Source organism: Thalassophryne amazonica, chromosome 13, assembly GCF_902500255.1.
Source record: "Thalassophryne amazonica chromosome 13, fThaAma1.1, whole genome shotgun sequence".
Classification (NCBI taxonomy): domain Eukaryota; kingdom Metazoa; phylum Chordata; class Actinopteri; order Batrachoidiformes; family Batrachoididae; genus Thalassophryne; species Thalassophryne amazonica.
The window spans coordinates 40,241,098-40,256,961 of NC_047115.1; the positions used below are offsets into that span (position 1 = coordinate 40,241,098).

Below are 15,864 nucleotides of genomic sequence, written 5' to 3' on the forward strand. Positions count from 1 at the left end.
GGGATATCTATGTGACAAAGGTAGGTAACAGTTGACATGAAGGTGTGAGGGGCAATCAAGAAGTTTTGAGCCTGACCCAGAAAAAGTGGAGCATGGCTCTCCAGCTATTGAATTCTGAGAAACCAACATTTCTCAACATTGCACCCAGTGAGTCAAAAATTCACACATTCTTGAGACATACTGGTTTCTCAGAATGCAAAAGACAGAGAACCACACCCTACTTTTTCTGGGTCAGGCTCAAAACTTTTCAATCACCCCTCATAGCTTCCACGTGAAGCCATAGGGACTGATCCTTCTCTGAGCAAAAGCTTCATTCTGATTCTCCTCGGCAACATAAACCCAAAGCATAAATCCCATGAAAAGCATGAAGTGCTCTTCAACAGAAGGTACTTTTGAAATGTTAACAGATAAATTTTGCTTTGTGGAAAAGTATGGTAATGCAGGCTTGAGTATGGCATAGACTGTATGGAGTAGCGTTGTGCGGCCTGTGCGCACAAGTACTCATGTCATGGGAATCGTCCGTACTCATAGTAGTAGGGGTTGGTGTTAGCACAAATATTTTGAAATACCCCCTTAAAAATACGGAGATGGCCATTATGAACAAGAAAATGCAAATCACTGACCAAATGATCGAGACTAACATCCTGTACATACCCCATGAAGTCAACACCCCCAAAATTATGCATTTTTCACTCCAAAATGCTGCCTGGCAATGACATAGAGCCTGTAAACCAGGCCATCAGATTGTACAACTCCTCACTCAGGGGGAGGAGGAGTAACAGGAAGACAGAGGTCTGGAATGAGAGGAACAGTAGCCAGTAAACCAGTATTGATTAGTATGTCCGGTATTTATATTGTGTATTTATATTTATATTTTTTCAAACTGTTTTTCTTTTTTACTTTCACTTTTGATATTCTGTGTGCTGCTTTACAATGCTGCTGGAACCTCAATTTCCCTGAGGAAGTCTTCCCAAGGGATCAATAAAGTTCTATCTAATCTATTCTAGAAATATATTTAGAAGCATTTTCTTTCATCAAACACAAAAATAATATTACAGTAACATTGTAGATATAGTACAGCAGATAACTGTAAGAATCTTTCAAATGTGGTTACAAGCACCACAATTTGACTGTGTATTCCTTTTGGTACATATTGTAGAACAATGATAGATAGATAGATAGATAGATAGATAGATAGATAGATAGATAGATAGATAGATAGATAGATAGATAGATAGATAGATAGATAGATAGATAGATAGATAGATAGATAGATAGATAGATAGATAGATAGATAGATAGATAGATAGATAGATAGATAGATAGATAGATAGATAGATAGATAGATAGATAGATAGATAGATAGATAGATAGATAGATAGATAGATAGATAGATAGATAGATAGATAGATAGATAGATAGATAGACATTGCAGCAGACACACAAAATAGGGTTAAGAATATGACGGAGGAGTAAATGTAGTAGTGCAGTAGTGAGGAGGTAGCACAGATGTAAACAGTACACAATGTGAACAGTGTAGGTTGTGCAAAGAAGTAAGCAGTGTAAACAGTGTTGGTAGTGCAAAAGAAAGCAATAAAAGATCAAACAGATGTGTCACAGGATTATTTCTTACTGAGATAGGAAGAGTTGAACAGTCTGATGGCCTGAGGGACAAAAGACTTCCTGAAGCTGTCCGTGTGGCAGGACTGGGACAGCAGTCTGCCGCTGAATGAGCTCCTCTGCCTGATGATGGCGCTGTGCAGAGGGTGCTCAACATTGTCCATGATGGCCAGCAGTTTACTGAGGGTCCTTCTCTCTGCCACTGATGTTAGTGTCTCCAGCTCTGTTCCCAGCACTAAACCAGCTTTCCTCACCAGCTTGTCCAGTCGCCCGGCATCCCTCCTCTTCATGCTGCTCCCCCAGCAGACCACCACAGAGAAGAGGACACTGGCTACCACAGACTGGTAGAACATTTGCAGGAGTTTATGGCAGATCCTGAAGGACCCTAACCTCCTCAGGAAGTACAGTCTGCTCTGTCCCTTCCTGTAGAGGGTGTCAGTATTGGCTGACCAATCCAACCTATCGTCCATAAGTGTCCCCAGGTATTTGTAAGTCTGGCTGATCTACTGTGGGTTTTGGTGCTGACGGTGATGATGATGATGGTGAGGGTGAGGGCTGATCTGCTGGGGGTTTTGATGGTGATGAAGTGATAACTGCTGCGGGAGGGGTTGATGGGGGGTTTGCAGAGGTAGAACAATCAAACCTGTTAAAAAGGTCTTAAACTGGTTTGCTCTGTCCACACCCCCATCTGCTGGGCTGCGGCTGCTGTTTTTGCAGCCTGTGATGGTTTTCATTGCATCCCAGACCTCCTCCATCTTGTTGTCTTGCAGCTTTGTCTCCACCTTCTTCCTGTAGGACTCCTTGGCCTCTTTAAGGCGAGCCTTTAGTTCCCGCTGTACACGCCTAAGCTCTGTCCCATCTCCGTCTTTAATAACGTTATCCATTTGAATTTTCAATAGGGGCCAAGTCGGGGTCAATTGAAGAACTGCATAGGAGTCAAAAAAATGTTCCAATCATATTGAAAGCTATACCACATTATGTGTCTGATCACAAAGATTCCAAAAAGGTATAGTTTGGACTATCTATAACTGAATGTTATGGGGTAAAAACAGCAAGAATGGTGACAAAGCTCAGTTTCAGTTTGTACAGTGGTCAAAAGTTAAAGTTGCTCCAGTTTTGGTAAAACGTGGTGCAAATTATTGGTTGAACTAATATGATTAACAAATGGAATAGTTCTGACTGTGTTGAATGTTTGTTTGGGCTCCAAAGTAAAGGTCAAACAATGCCAAAGTCCATTGGATTCTATGATATGTAACATATGTTACCCCGTAACATGATAACTAAGCATGACACATGGTGTAAACTATTCCTACTAACTCAACCAATAATTTGCATCATGTACCATAATTGGAGCAACTTTAAGTTTTGACCTCTGTACAAACTGAAAATGACCTTTGTCGCCATTCTTGCTGTTTTCACCCCATAACTCCAGAACATTCAGTCACAGATAGTCCAAACTATACCTTTTGGAATCTTTGTGATCACACACATAATGTGGTAAAGCTTTCAATATGATTGGAACTTTTTTTTTTAAACTCCTATGCAGTTCTTCATTTGACCCCTAGGCACCCTATTGAAAATTCAAATGGCTAACGTTATTTTTCTAAAATATGTACCAAAAGGTATACACAGTCAAACTTTGGTGCTTGTAACCGGATTTGAAGGATTCCTCTGCAAATATTCTGTTATCTGCTGCACTAATATTGTGAGGTTTGAATAATGTGAGCAATTATGTCCATAATGGTCCATTTCTGAACGTCGGTCATAGTCCATGGGGAGGATCTTGTGGTCCTTCATGAGGTGAAAGAGGTCACTCAATTTCGGCAGGGAAAGTGAGGTATCTCAAGCATAGCGAACCTCGAGGTAGAGACATCCTACCACTGCCAGGCAGCATTTTGGAGCGAAAAATGCATGATTTGGGGGTTTCAACTTCAAGGGGTGTGTACAGGGGGGTTAGACTAGATCATTTGATCAATGATTTGCATTTTCTTTTTCATAATAACTGCCCCTTTTTAAGGAGGTAATACAACGCATGTTTTATTTTGCAAAATACTACACCCCCTAGTAATAGTATTAGCAGCAGTAGGCAATAATAGTTTGAAATATGAATTTTGCCTGCTATTCTAATAAATCAGGCCTGGTTTCCTCATTTTTGGAATCGGGGTGCAAATTGGGGCCAAGAATTTGCAATGGGAAGTCGGCTTTAGTCATGCTGTGGCTTCTTGGTGATGTTAATTTTCCTTTTATGTGTGTGTGTATGTGTGTGTGATGTGTGTGTGTGTGTGTGTCAGGCACACAGAACATATGTCCACAGTCATTACTATTGTCATGAGATTTTTTCTTTTTAACTCTAATTTGTTTCATGGGACATAAAGTTGTGAGTTAAATAAATTGAATTGAGTTACAGAATTAAAAAAAAAAGGTTATTTTCCATCTTTTAGGGTCATGTCTCGACTTTCACTTCTCTTATGCATGCCCTTGTATTTTAATGTTTAAATTACCATGCCTGTGCTGTAAGTTCATGCCATATTCTCACATAAGTACACAAAATACAATGTAATGATTGTGTTGTGATGTCTCTCTTGCAGTTATTACATGGACGGCAGAGTGAACAGAGCTGAGGACTTCCTGAAGACTCGACTGCTGGATACACTGACAGAGCAGATCACCAAAGTCCTCAAGGTAAAGTTCTGGTTCTGGTGTGGTTGTTTCATACCCTATTTGAATTGTCAGTCCAGATCTCAATGGACAGAATGAGGTTAAACTATGTTATATATTTGATTGGACTTTTATCTGTCAAAGGACAGGCAGCTCAATAATTTTAACCTTGAGATATTTTTGCCTGTTTTTTTAATTTAACAAGTCATTGATCTGTTTAGACAGCAAATTGTGACAGTTGACAGTTTGTGCCCACACTGAGGTCACATGCAGCAGTGAACTCAGTGACCACCAGACCTAGGCTTGGGAAGTGACAGAAATTGCCAAAAATTTCTTGCTACATTTAACTTCAACCACACCTGCTCCTACTTTCCACCATTCATTTGATGATACGAGTATTCCGTGCAACAAGCCAATGGTGGGTCCAGCAGGTGCCTGACAAGCTACATGTAGGTTCAACCACACCTGCTCCTAATTTCCATCATCCAGCAACCACCACCAATACAGCAGGTGGCAGGCAGGTCTGTGGTATAATACATCAATAAAATAATGTTGCATTTGGAATCAAAGTTCACCAGATTTTAACCAGCTTATCTTCATTATGTCCTTTGAATTTGAGGACTTACAAAATGACAACATTTATTTTTTTATGAGTTACCACATTAACAGACCAGTGGGAATGGATCTATCTATCTATCTATCTATCTATCTATCTATCTATCTATCTATCTATCTATCTATCTATCTATCTATCTATCTATCTATCTATCTATCTATCTATCTATCTATCTATCTATCTATCTATCTATCTATCTATCTATCTATCTATCTATCTATCTATCTATCTATCTATCTATCTATCTATCTATCTATCTATCTATCTATCTATCTATCTTTCAGTCAGTCACAATATTTTACAGGGTACATGCCAATGAATTTTCCAAAGCCTGGGAATATTACCAACTCCAGCTGTAGTGAAGAATTCCCAGTTATACTGTGCCAAATTGCCTGGGGCACAAAAAGGAGGATTTTTCTCGAAACTAAATGTAAAACAATAAACACCAGGCATATTTTTGTATCTATCTATCTATCTATCTATCTATCTATCTATCTATCTATCTATCTATCTATCTATCTATCTATCTATCTATCTATCTATCTATCTATCTATCTATCTATCTATCTATCTATCTATCTATCTATCTATCTATCTATCTATCTATCTATCTATCTATCTATCTTTCAGTCAGTCACAATATTTTACAGGGTACATGCCAATGAATTTTCCAAAGCCTGGGAATATTACCAACTCCAGCTGTAGTGAAGAATTCCCAGTTATACTGTGCCAAATTGCCTGGGGCACAAAAAGGAGGATTTTTCTCAAAACTAAATGTAAAACAATAAACGCCAGACATATTTTTGTGCCTATGTACTGGTACTGCACAAGGGCTTAAATGAAAGTATTCAGGTTATCAAATAAAAATGTGCAAAAGTAATGTTCAAATGCATTTCTGGGCAGTAGATGCAAAACATATGTTGTACATGCGTGTTGAAATTCATAGTATTATGCACAAAAAATATTGTGTAACGGTTCATATGGTATCATATGAAACATTTGATGAGAATATGTTGAAGCATTTGCACTAATGTTAAGATTCATGCAGTGTCTTGAAAGCTTTTTAGAACAACAATAACAAAACTTTTCAACACTGTGAAAATTCACAATATCCTTCAGCTGAGTGACTGCAGCATGATGCACTGATACTGATACTGGTTTTTGTTTATCTAATTGTGTTTCTATCATTTATTGCAGGCTGTGAACACACATAATCCTGGTAAGAAGGTCTGGGTGGGTGGCCTGGGGCCGGCATGGGCAGGAGGCACCAACAACCTGTCTGACACATATGCTGCTGGATTCCTGTAAGTCGTGTTTTTCATATTTTTGAAAAGGTTTCAGCGTACTTTTTAAAGAAATTGTACAACTGGTGACAATTAACTAAAGCGGCTGTGCAAAATAGCCAAAGTATTTTTGGGAAATATACTCAACAAAAATATAAACGCAACACTTTTGGTTTTGCTCCCATTTTGTATGAGATGAACTCAAAGATCTAAAACTTTTTCCACATACACAATATCACCATTTCCCTCAGATATTGTTCACAAACCAGTCTAAATCTGTGATAGTGAGCACTTCTCCTTTGCTGAGATAATCCATCCCACCTCACAGGTGTGCCATATCAAGATGCTGATTAGACACCATGATTAGTGCACAGGTGTGCCTTAGACTGCCCACAATAAAAGGCCACTCTGAAAGGTGCAGTTTTATCACACAGCACAATGCCACAGATGTCGCAAGATTTGAGGGAGCGTGCAATTGGCATGCTGACAGCAGGAATGTCAACCAGAGCTGTTGCTCGTGTATTAGTATATCACATTCGCTGGCGTTTGGCACATTGGAGAGGTGTTTTCTTCATGGATGAATCCCGGTTCACACTGTCCAGGGCAGATGGCAGACAGCGTGTGTGGCGTCGTGTGGGTGAGCGGTTTTCTGATGTCAATGTTGTGGATCGGGTGGCCCATGGTGGCGGTGGGGTTATGGTATGGGCAGGCATCTGTTATGGACGAAGAACACAGGTGCATTTTATTGATGGCATTTTGAATGCACAGAGATACCGTGACGACATCCTGAGGCCCATTGTTGTGCCATACATCCAAGAACATCACCTCATGTTGCAGCAGGATAATGCACGGCCCCATGTTGCAAGGATCTGTACACAATTCTTGGAAGCTGAAAATGTCCCAGTTCTTGCATGGCCGGCATACTCACCGGACATGTCACCCATTGAGCATGTTTGGGATGCTCTGGACCGGCGTATACGACAGCGGGTACCAGTTCCTGCCAATATCCAGCAACTTCGCACAGCCATTGAAGAGGAGTGGACCAACATTCCACAGGCCACAATTGACAACCTGATCAACTCTATGCGAAGGAGATGTGTTGCACTGCATGAGGCAAATGGTGGTCACACCAGATACTGACTGGTATCCCCCCCAATAAAACAAAACTGCACCTTTCAGAGTGGCCTTTTATTGTGGACAGTCTAAGGCACACCTGTGCACTGATCATGGTGTCTAATCAGCATCTTGATATGGCACACCTGTGAGGTGGGATGGATTATCTCAGCAAAGGAGAAGTGCTCACTGTCACAGATTTAGACTGGTTTGTGAACAATATTTGAGGGAAATGATGATATTGTGTATGTGGAAGAAGTTTTGGATCTTTGAGTTCATCTCATACAAAATGGGAGCAAAACCAAAAGTGTTGCGTTTATATTTTTGTTGAGTATACATTTAGAGATTAACCCTGTTGTGTCTGGTGATTTGCAGACGTTCATGCTGGTTATACGTCACAAATTGAGCTTTTTAAAAAGGAGTATTAACAGTGATGCGTAAGCGGAGCCGGTCAAACTGATATTTGCGACCGTAATCCAGCATGAACGTCCACAAATCATCAGACACAATCAATCAATCAATCAATCAATTTTTTTATATAGCGCCAAATCACAACAAACAGTTGCCCCAAGGCGCTTTATATTGTAATTATGTAAGACACAAGGGGGCTATTCGCATTTTAATCCAATTCCATCGTTTGCACGGTTTATTTTTCCGTAGGTAATTCAGTTGGCGAGGCTTACCGTCGAGCCGAGGCAGTGTCGCTTCAACAGCGGTCAGGGCGCGGAGTAATCCATCAAATGTGAAAATCCATCAAATGTGAAATGGTAATTCTGTATCAGAATCCACATCAATACTTTCGTATGGTATCTTAAATTCACCCATTTTGGCATAGTCGTCGCTATGCGGCTTTCCCTCGCTCTCAGCTAACAGCGCCATTATTGACATCTGTGTAGGAGCGTGCGCAGCCGGTCAGGTTGCAGAGTAATACATTAAATGTGAAACAATCAAATATTTTGCAGCCTTACACCCGATATTATACGGTCTGAAATCTTAAATTGAAATTTTAAAGATACACATCACAACCATTGAGTTTCTTGTTGTACACGTTTTCTGACGTGCATTCTTTTATCTTCCAGGTGGATGAACACGTTGGGTATGGCTGCTGTGCAGGGGATCGATGTTGTGTTACGTCACTCGTTTTTTGACTACGGATACACACACCTTGTGGACCAGCACTTTAACCCGTTGCCTGTGAGTTTTGCAGTATGAAAAACATTTCTTGGTTCTCAGCGCCAGGGCATCAATTTTCTCCTCAGTCTCCACCATAATAATGAAGCTGTGAGCTGAGCCTATATGTTGCGTCCCTGCTGCCTCGGTGGCACCTCTCGCTCTTTCCCGTGGGAGCTATTAGCTGAGATGAAAGCCGCTTATTGGTGTTGAGTGGTCAGACGAGGGGGCGAAATGCCATGTAACCTTAGCCCTTTGTCAGTAGCTCAGGACGGTGTCACTGCTCCCCTCCACCCCCCCAACCACAACTGTGCACTTCTCTGTGCCAGACAGTCGGTCGGTGAGAGATCTGCAACTTGAGCTGCTCAAACACAGGCATGTTTGTAAAATACCCTGCAATGCTGTGTAAAATGAATGCTGCAAAATTCCATGTGGGTTGGCTGGAACTACTGTGCAAACATGCAACAGGTTCCAAAGAATTTACGTCTTACTTATTTATTTTTTAAGGATTTTTTAAGATGTGTAAAAATGCTAACACACCTTGAGTCGTGTAATAAGTCCCAATATCAAAGACAGAGAGGGTCCAGATTATTCCTCTTCCACTTCACAGTTCCTGTTGAGATTTAGGGTTTATTACTGCCACCTACTGGGCAATATTCATTACTTCTGGCAATTTTGGTTTTATTTATTTATTCATTTATTAAACTCCCTTATAAATATGGGTCGTGTACACTCATCTGCTATTTTATTAGATACACCTTGCTTGTTACGGGTTGGAACTCCTTTCCTTCAGAACTGCCTTAATACTTTGCGGCATAGATTCAACAAGGTGTTGGAAACATTCCTCAGAGATGTTGGTCCATATTTACATGATCTGTACACCCTAGAGATGGTTATGTGTGAAAATCCCAGTAGAGCAGCAGTTGTTGAAATACTCAGACCAGCCCGTCTGGCACCAACAACCATGCCATGTTCACAGTCACTTAAATCCTCTTTCTTCCCCAGTCTGATGCTTGGTTTGAACTTCAGTGAGTCGTCTTCACCATGTCAAGATGCCTCAATGCATTGAGTTGCTGCCATGTTATTAGGTGATTAGCAAGCAATTGAACAGGTGTAGTGGCTGGTGAGTGTATATATTTGTAAGTCCTATGTATAGGACTTACGTCTATGTATTATAAACACTAGCCAATAACACCTGTTGGTATGAAGACAGTAAGGGCTGTGGTAATGCGATATTTGACCCCAATGACATTGACCTTGAATCCAACTAAATTTGTAGTACACTTAGTCCAAATCAGATTGAAAAAACAATTTATGACCTTTGTCAAAATGAGCTTCACTGACATTCCAAGTTTGGCAGAAATCAGCAAAAGGACCTGGGAAGAGTATGCCAACAAACAAACAGCCAACAAACAAGACTGACCCCTATGATTGACTTTTGTCAAGTTTAACCTTGCTGTACAATTCTGGAACTCATCTCCATATGAAGAGTTCAGATGCAAAATCCAGTAAGTGTTTTTTTTTTTTTTTTTCCGAATGGAGAAAAATGCAGTTGAAAATGGAGATTTAAAGGAAACCCTATTTGGAAATGCACAGACTTTCATCAATAAAATGGAAATAGTTTGTTCAAATTCTTTCATATTTTGCACACTGATGGTCTCCTTGACAGCCAAGTACATGTTGGCCTCAACTAAAAATGTATGGTTTTGGAGATACTGGGTTTTGCATCTAAACTCTTCATATGTGTGTCACATTTGGTGCAAAGCAAAGTGGAAAACTTTAATTTTGATCTTTGACCCCAGTGACCTTGACCCCAACAATGTACCTTTTTGGCAAATTTAATGTTACTGGTCAATTTCAGAACTCACGTCATTTGGTGGTGCAAATCATTTTACCCCTTTGACCTTGACCTTGACCCCAATAATTGACCCATTGCAAACTTGAGATCACCTGAAGAATTCCAGAATCCAACTACATATGTGTGCCAAGTTTGGTGAACATCAGAGTAAAAAAAAAGGTAAAGATTCTGTCCTTTGACTTCAGTTACCTTGCTTTTTGACATCAACCACACATCACGTTTGATGGATATTGGCTGAAGGATGTGGGAGGACTCAGGTAACAAACAGACAGACAGACAAGCTTTGGTCAAATTATGGTATGAGTGGCAGTCTTACTTTGCATGTGTGTGTCTGTGTAATTTTATTGTTATTTTTAATTTACTTATTTACAATTGAGGGTAACTTGGTGCCATTTTTTAATTATATACAGCACTTTGGTCAACTGCTGTCATCTTAAATGTGCTTTAGCAATAAAGGTTGAGTTGAGCTGAGTGTGTGTGTCGGGGGTGGTATTTGTACATTGAGAGCAAATATACTTATTTTGACATGGTTGCATGTTGCTGGCAAAATACCATTTTTTTTTTTTGTCCAACTTTTCTGGCTTTTTACTCCAAATGTTAATTATCCATTGAATTAAACCATCAATTATCCATTGAATTAAACCATCAGCATCTTCAAATGTAATACGCTGAAACTTAAAACACATCTGTCTCTGTTGTACTCTTCTGTGCAGTATGTGAAGGTGGACAAACTTAGAAGATTTTGCACTGACTAAAGTGCTCACCATTTTTGGAAGGATGCTGCATGCGTCCGGTTCTGGGTTGAGGTTTTTAAGCAGATGTCTCAGGTGCTGAACTTTGCACATTAAATGGTTTAGGGTTAGGATTCAGATTAGGATTTGCATTAGGGTTTAAAAAAAAAACTCTGAAGTAAATAAATAGTCATGAAATTTGAACAATATGCATATTTCCCCACCAGACCACGGCTTTGCACACTTCTGGAAGTCTTGACCCAGTAGTCAGGTCCAATTCTGGAGTTCTCCACCTTCACATACTGCAAGGAACAGTAGCACTGAAAGACTGACATGATGCAGAAATTGTGGCACCTGTCGTCTATTTCATAAACAATCATTCAGAACAAGGATTGTGTTCTTGGTTTTGCACATTGGTTTCACTCAAAGGAAATGGACTTGTTCACACGACATGTTCGACATGTTTATGAGGTCATGCTGTACTCAGCTGAACGTGAGCTGATCATGGATGATTTATTTCATGGAAAAGTGGAAAGAAATACTTTACAGAAAGTCTTGTTTTAGTGATAAATTCATTTCTTTAAAAAAGAGAACTACATTTATGAACTTGGTCTTATGTTGCTGCTACACAGCAACATAAGGCCAAGTTCATAAAAAAAGATTCAGCAAGTTAATAAAAACATGACATTAGGCTGAAACCGTGCAGGGGAGAGAAGCTTATATTAAGAACAGCTCCATTAAAACAGATGTTGGAGTCAGGCACTTATTATACTCTAGTTATTATCTTTTAATCTTCTGTACAGATTGTACCTGCAAAATCATAAAGGTTTTGTTCCATAAATAAATAAATAAATGCAGAAATTATATTCTTTATTAGTACTTTCTGGTGGGCACATGCAGTTTCATCCCTTACTTGTGAAATTAAGGAATCAAGGTTGCTTGATTTTTTTTTTGTTTGTTTTTGCTTTTTCTTACCTCTTCTCATTGATGTTCTGGGGGAGTGTCGATCTCCTACTAAGTGCACAATGATTTTAACATGGCTACATGTCTGCAGGCTGCAGCAGCTTACCTGCTGGGAGAATATACAACCATGAGAAATTTATGACCTGACCCCTTCCCCTATAGGATCACTCCTCATGGGTAGATGTTGACTCCGGTCAAGTCCCTGACTCATTGAAAGACACAGCCCTCTTCTACTTTCTCTGTTATTACATTACACCCTCACTATTATGTGTCTTTCCATTTATGTCTTTACACCCCATGCTTGTATGATGTCTCCCCCTAATGGACTGCATTTATATAGCACTTTCCTCCTCAAAGCGCTTTACAGTGATGCTTCACATTCACCCATTCAAACATGTTGCCCTAAGTGCTTTTCCAGTCTGACAGGGATTTGAACCTAGTCAAGACAAATCACTCAACTTTTTAAAACTCTTCACTGCTGAACTTTAAACTCTATTTTAGGCGTTATCTGGCCATAATACGTCGCTTAATTTTATAAGATGCTGCCTTACCTCACTGTTATCATACAGGCAATAGTGGCAACCAGTTGCCACCAGAACCCAACACAAGCAACTTGATGGGCCGATTTATTTATTTTGCATGTGAAAATATGGTAACATGGCCAAAAATAGCAGGTTCACTAGTCCTTAACTGTATCTATCAGAAATAAATTAGAAACTGCATGCATAGCAGTTTTATGGAGTTGCTTGTGAAAGGTTTAGCAGATCCATTAACTATCTGACTAACTGACTCTATGAATCATATGCATGCACCCTGCTATTTCCACTGAATAAACTGTTCTATAAATGGATCAGTACTTTTGTAAGATAATACTGGTTAGGCATATATTGTCTGGTTGGTAGATAAACTCATTAACGTGTCTGTCTTGGAAATTAGCATGTTGCATGTGTTTGTAAAATCAAATGTTTACAAATAGGATAAAAATAAAGTGAAAATAAGCTGGTTTCGGTGTTCATTTAGAACTATATAATACAGGGTGGGCCAAAAAATGTTACCAATTTTGTTCATACACTACTTTTTTAAGTGTGAATACTTTTATTAATTTTTATTTTTTCAAAAATATGTCATAGAAGCATGAAATTTTTGTTTAATATCAATAGACTCATATTTTTCAGAATTTCTGAACACACCTGCGGTGATTCCTCCAAACTTCGTCTCAGTTTCAAAATTACTGCCTGTTCTTGTAGGCTGTGGCTGGCCACTGTGTCCTTTATTTTTATCCACAACAGCTTCCTGTTTACGTGAACTTTTTCAGGAGATGCTTGATTGTGAGTTTTCTGGGAGATTTTCTCCCGGGAAAGTCCCTCCTGAATTTTTGCTGAGAGAGGAGTACCAAATTTGTTGCTAAATATGCCTCTACGATCTTTACCCTGTCTTGCACAGTGTATCGTGTTTTTGGTTCCATTGCTTCTTTAGGATGAAAATCTAAGGCTTTGTCTTTGATTTACCTGAAAATGAGAGAGATTTGTTAATTATTGTGGAACTGGCAAGAATTTTAAAAGGGTAACATATATATATATATTTTTTTTTTGGCCCACACTGTATATATGTTGCAATAGTAGTTTTAATATTGTTATTCAATTATTTCTACTCCAAATACAAGCCAGCAACCACTAAAAGAATTTGCAAACACTTTCATTATTTTAAAACAAGCTGCAGTGGCATTGGTGTCCACCAGGACCCCATGGTTAGCACCAAGGCTTCACAAGCACCTTGATAAGCCTTTCTGTTTTTGGTTTATTTTGCCTGTTTAACAACACCAACGTGGCCCAAAATAAGAGTTTCACAGGTCCTGAACTATATCTATCAGTACCCAAAAATTCAGCCACTGCATGTGTAGCAGTATTAATGGAGTCACATTAAAAAAACCTTTTGTGGATGCAGTTAGTTGCTGACTGACTCCCTTAACAATTCACTGACTGACTGAATGGCTGCCTCACTGACTAACTTACTGACTGATTTACTAACCTACTCACTGACTCACTCAGTGGCTGACTCTCACTCACTGTCTGAGTCACTTACTAACTGTCAAACTCACTGACTGACTCATTGACTGACTGACTCACTGACTGACTGAGTTACTCACTGATGGTCAAATTCAATGTCAGATTCACTGACCGACTGAGTTACTGACTGATGGTCAAATTCAATGACAGACTCACTGGCTGACTGACTCATTGACTTACTCACTGACTGATGAGTGACTCACTGACAGTCAAATTCAGTGACAGACTCACTAACTGACTGGCTCACTGACTGACTGAGTTACTCGCTAACAATCAAATTCAGTAACAGACTCACTGACTGACTGACTCATTGACTTACTCATTGACTGACTGAGTTACTCACTGATGGTCAAATTCAATGGCAGACTCACTGACTGACTTACTTGGGGAGGTCAAATCTAATAAATAAGATCAGTTACTGAAACACTGAGAAATGATTTATTGTTGAGACACTGGAGTAATGTGGAGGTAGAGTACATTTAGATCTCAACTGGCCAGCGTCTGTTTGGCACCAGTAGGGTTTTGTTTTGTTTTGATTAAACCACTTTCTCTCTTTTCCATGTTGAACCCAATTGCAGACCTTCAAGAGGATAACTGCAGATTTTATACATTTCATGACTGTTATAATTTGTTTTGGGAAATTAATGAAAGCATGCTGGACATTAGTTTATGTAAATTGAAACCGTACTGCAAACTAAATTCCGGCTTGAAAACTTGGGTAACATCATACTTTGATGTTGAAGTTCTTAGAAATTAAATGTCTCAACCATCCAGTCTGCCTCTCATTTGTCATATTTAGGTAAGCATTAAAGATTAATTGTTGTTCTACTTGTTATCCTCCTTTATGTTCCCATTTATGCTTCTTTTTTTTCTGAGCACTTAATATGCTACATTTGTCTTTCTGTCTTTTTAATTGGATCTCAAATTGGTGGCCATGCTGGCCTGCTTCAGGCTACAGGTCTGTTGTTTGTCTGTTCTTAAAAACAGGTACAGGAGAGACAGGAATGCATGCAGACACTCAGCTGATTGAGGATTTTCAGAGCACTAAAAAAAAAATCCATATGATGCCCTGCAGATTGTTGTACATGCATCTTTTCCTCCTTTATTTTAGTTTTGAAATGTAAATATAACTAAGAACGCATAAAAATAAACTCCATTCTTCAAGAATCATAACTGTTCTTTGTTTTATACGGTATGTAATCACAGATCACAGGTCTTTCTGTACATACATACATACATCCCTCTGCCTTTGGCCAACTCTATACATTTCCATAAGGCGCTCTGCTTCTTCGATGCCTTGGCAGCAAATTAAGTTAAAGCCTGCATGGAAAAAAGAAGCCCTTAAATGTTGCCATATGCAGGATTGCATGGGAACTTCCTGAGGAACACATGTTGCCCTGGGTCTCTTGGAGAGGTGTTGAGTCTGTGTAGTGCGTAGAGTGAGACTCAGTATGGGGGACCACTCAGCACTGATAACAAAAATAACAGCAATTCGTGATGGAGCATAATATTTTGCAAAAATGTCACATTTAAGACCTGTCAATTCTAAAGTGGTCAGCAGTTGTTACATACAAAGTGGCATGGTACACGAGACATTCAGCTTCAGTGCAATGGGTGTTGCACTGCTGACAAGAGATTTTAACTTGACATTTCTGTGGAATGAACCTTTCTTTTTACCAAGTCATATCATAGCTACAGACTTTTTATCACAGTTTGAGAAACATAATCTGTCTCAACAACTGCCATCTGGTTCGTGATATGAAAAACAATGGGTATTTTAGCAACA

At 39.4% G+C, this 15,864-nt stretch overlaps 1 protein-coding gene across 1 annotated transcript in view; it reads left to right on the plus strand.

The window, feature by feature from the left end:
• hpse2 (heparanase 2) overlaps window positions 1-15,864 on the plus strand; it is a 174,616-nt gene that overhangs the window by 141,772 nt on the left and 16,980 nt on the right. The window contains exons 7-9 of the mRNA XM_034185268.1: window positions 4,209-4,302; window positions 6,092-6,198; window positions 8,370-8,484. Coding sequence (XP_034041159.1) covers window positions 4,209-4,302; window positions 6,092-6,198; window positions 8,370-8,484 — 316 coding nt within the window. The remainder of the gene's footprint in view (window positions 1-4,208; window positions 4,303-6,091; window positions 6,199-8,369; window positions 8,485-15,864) is intronic.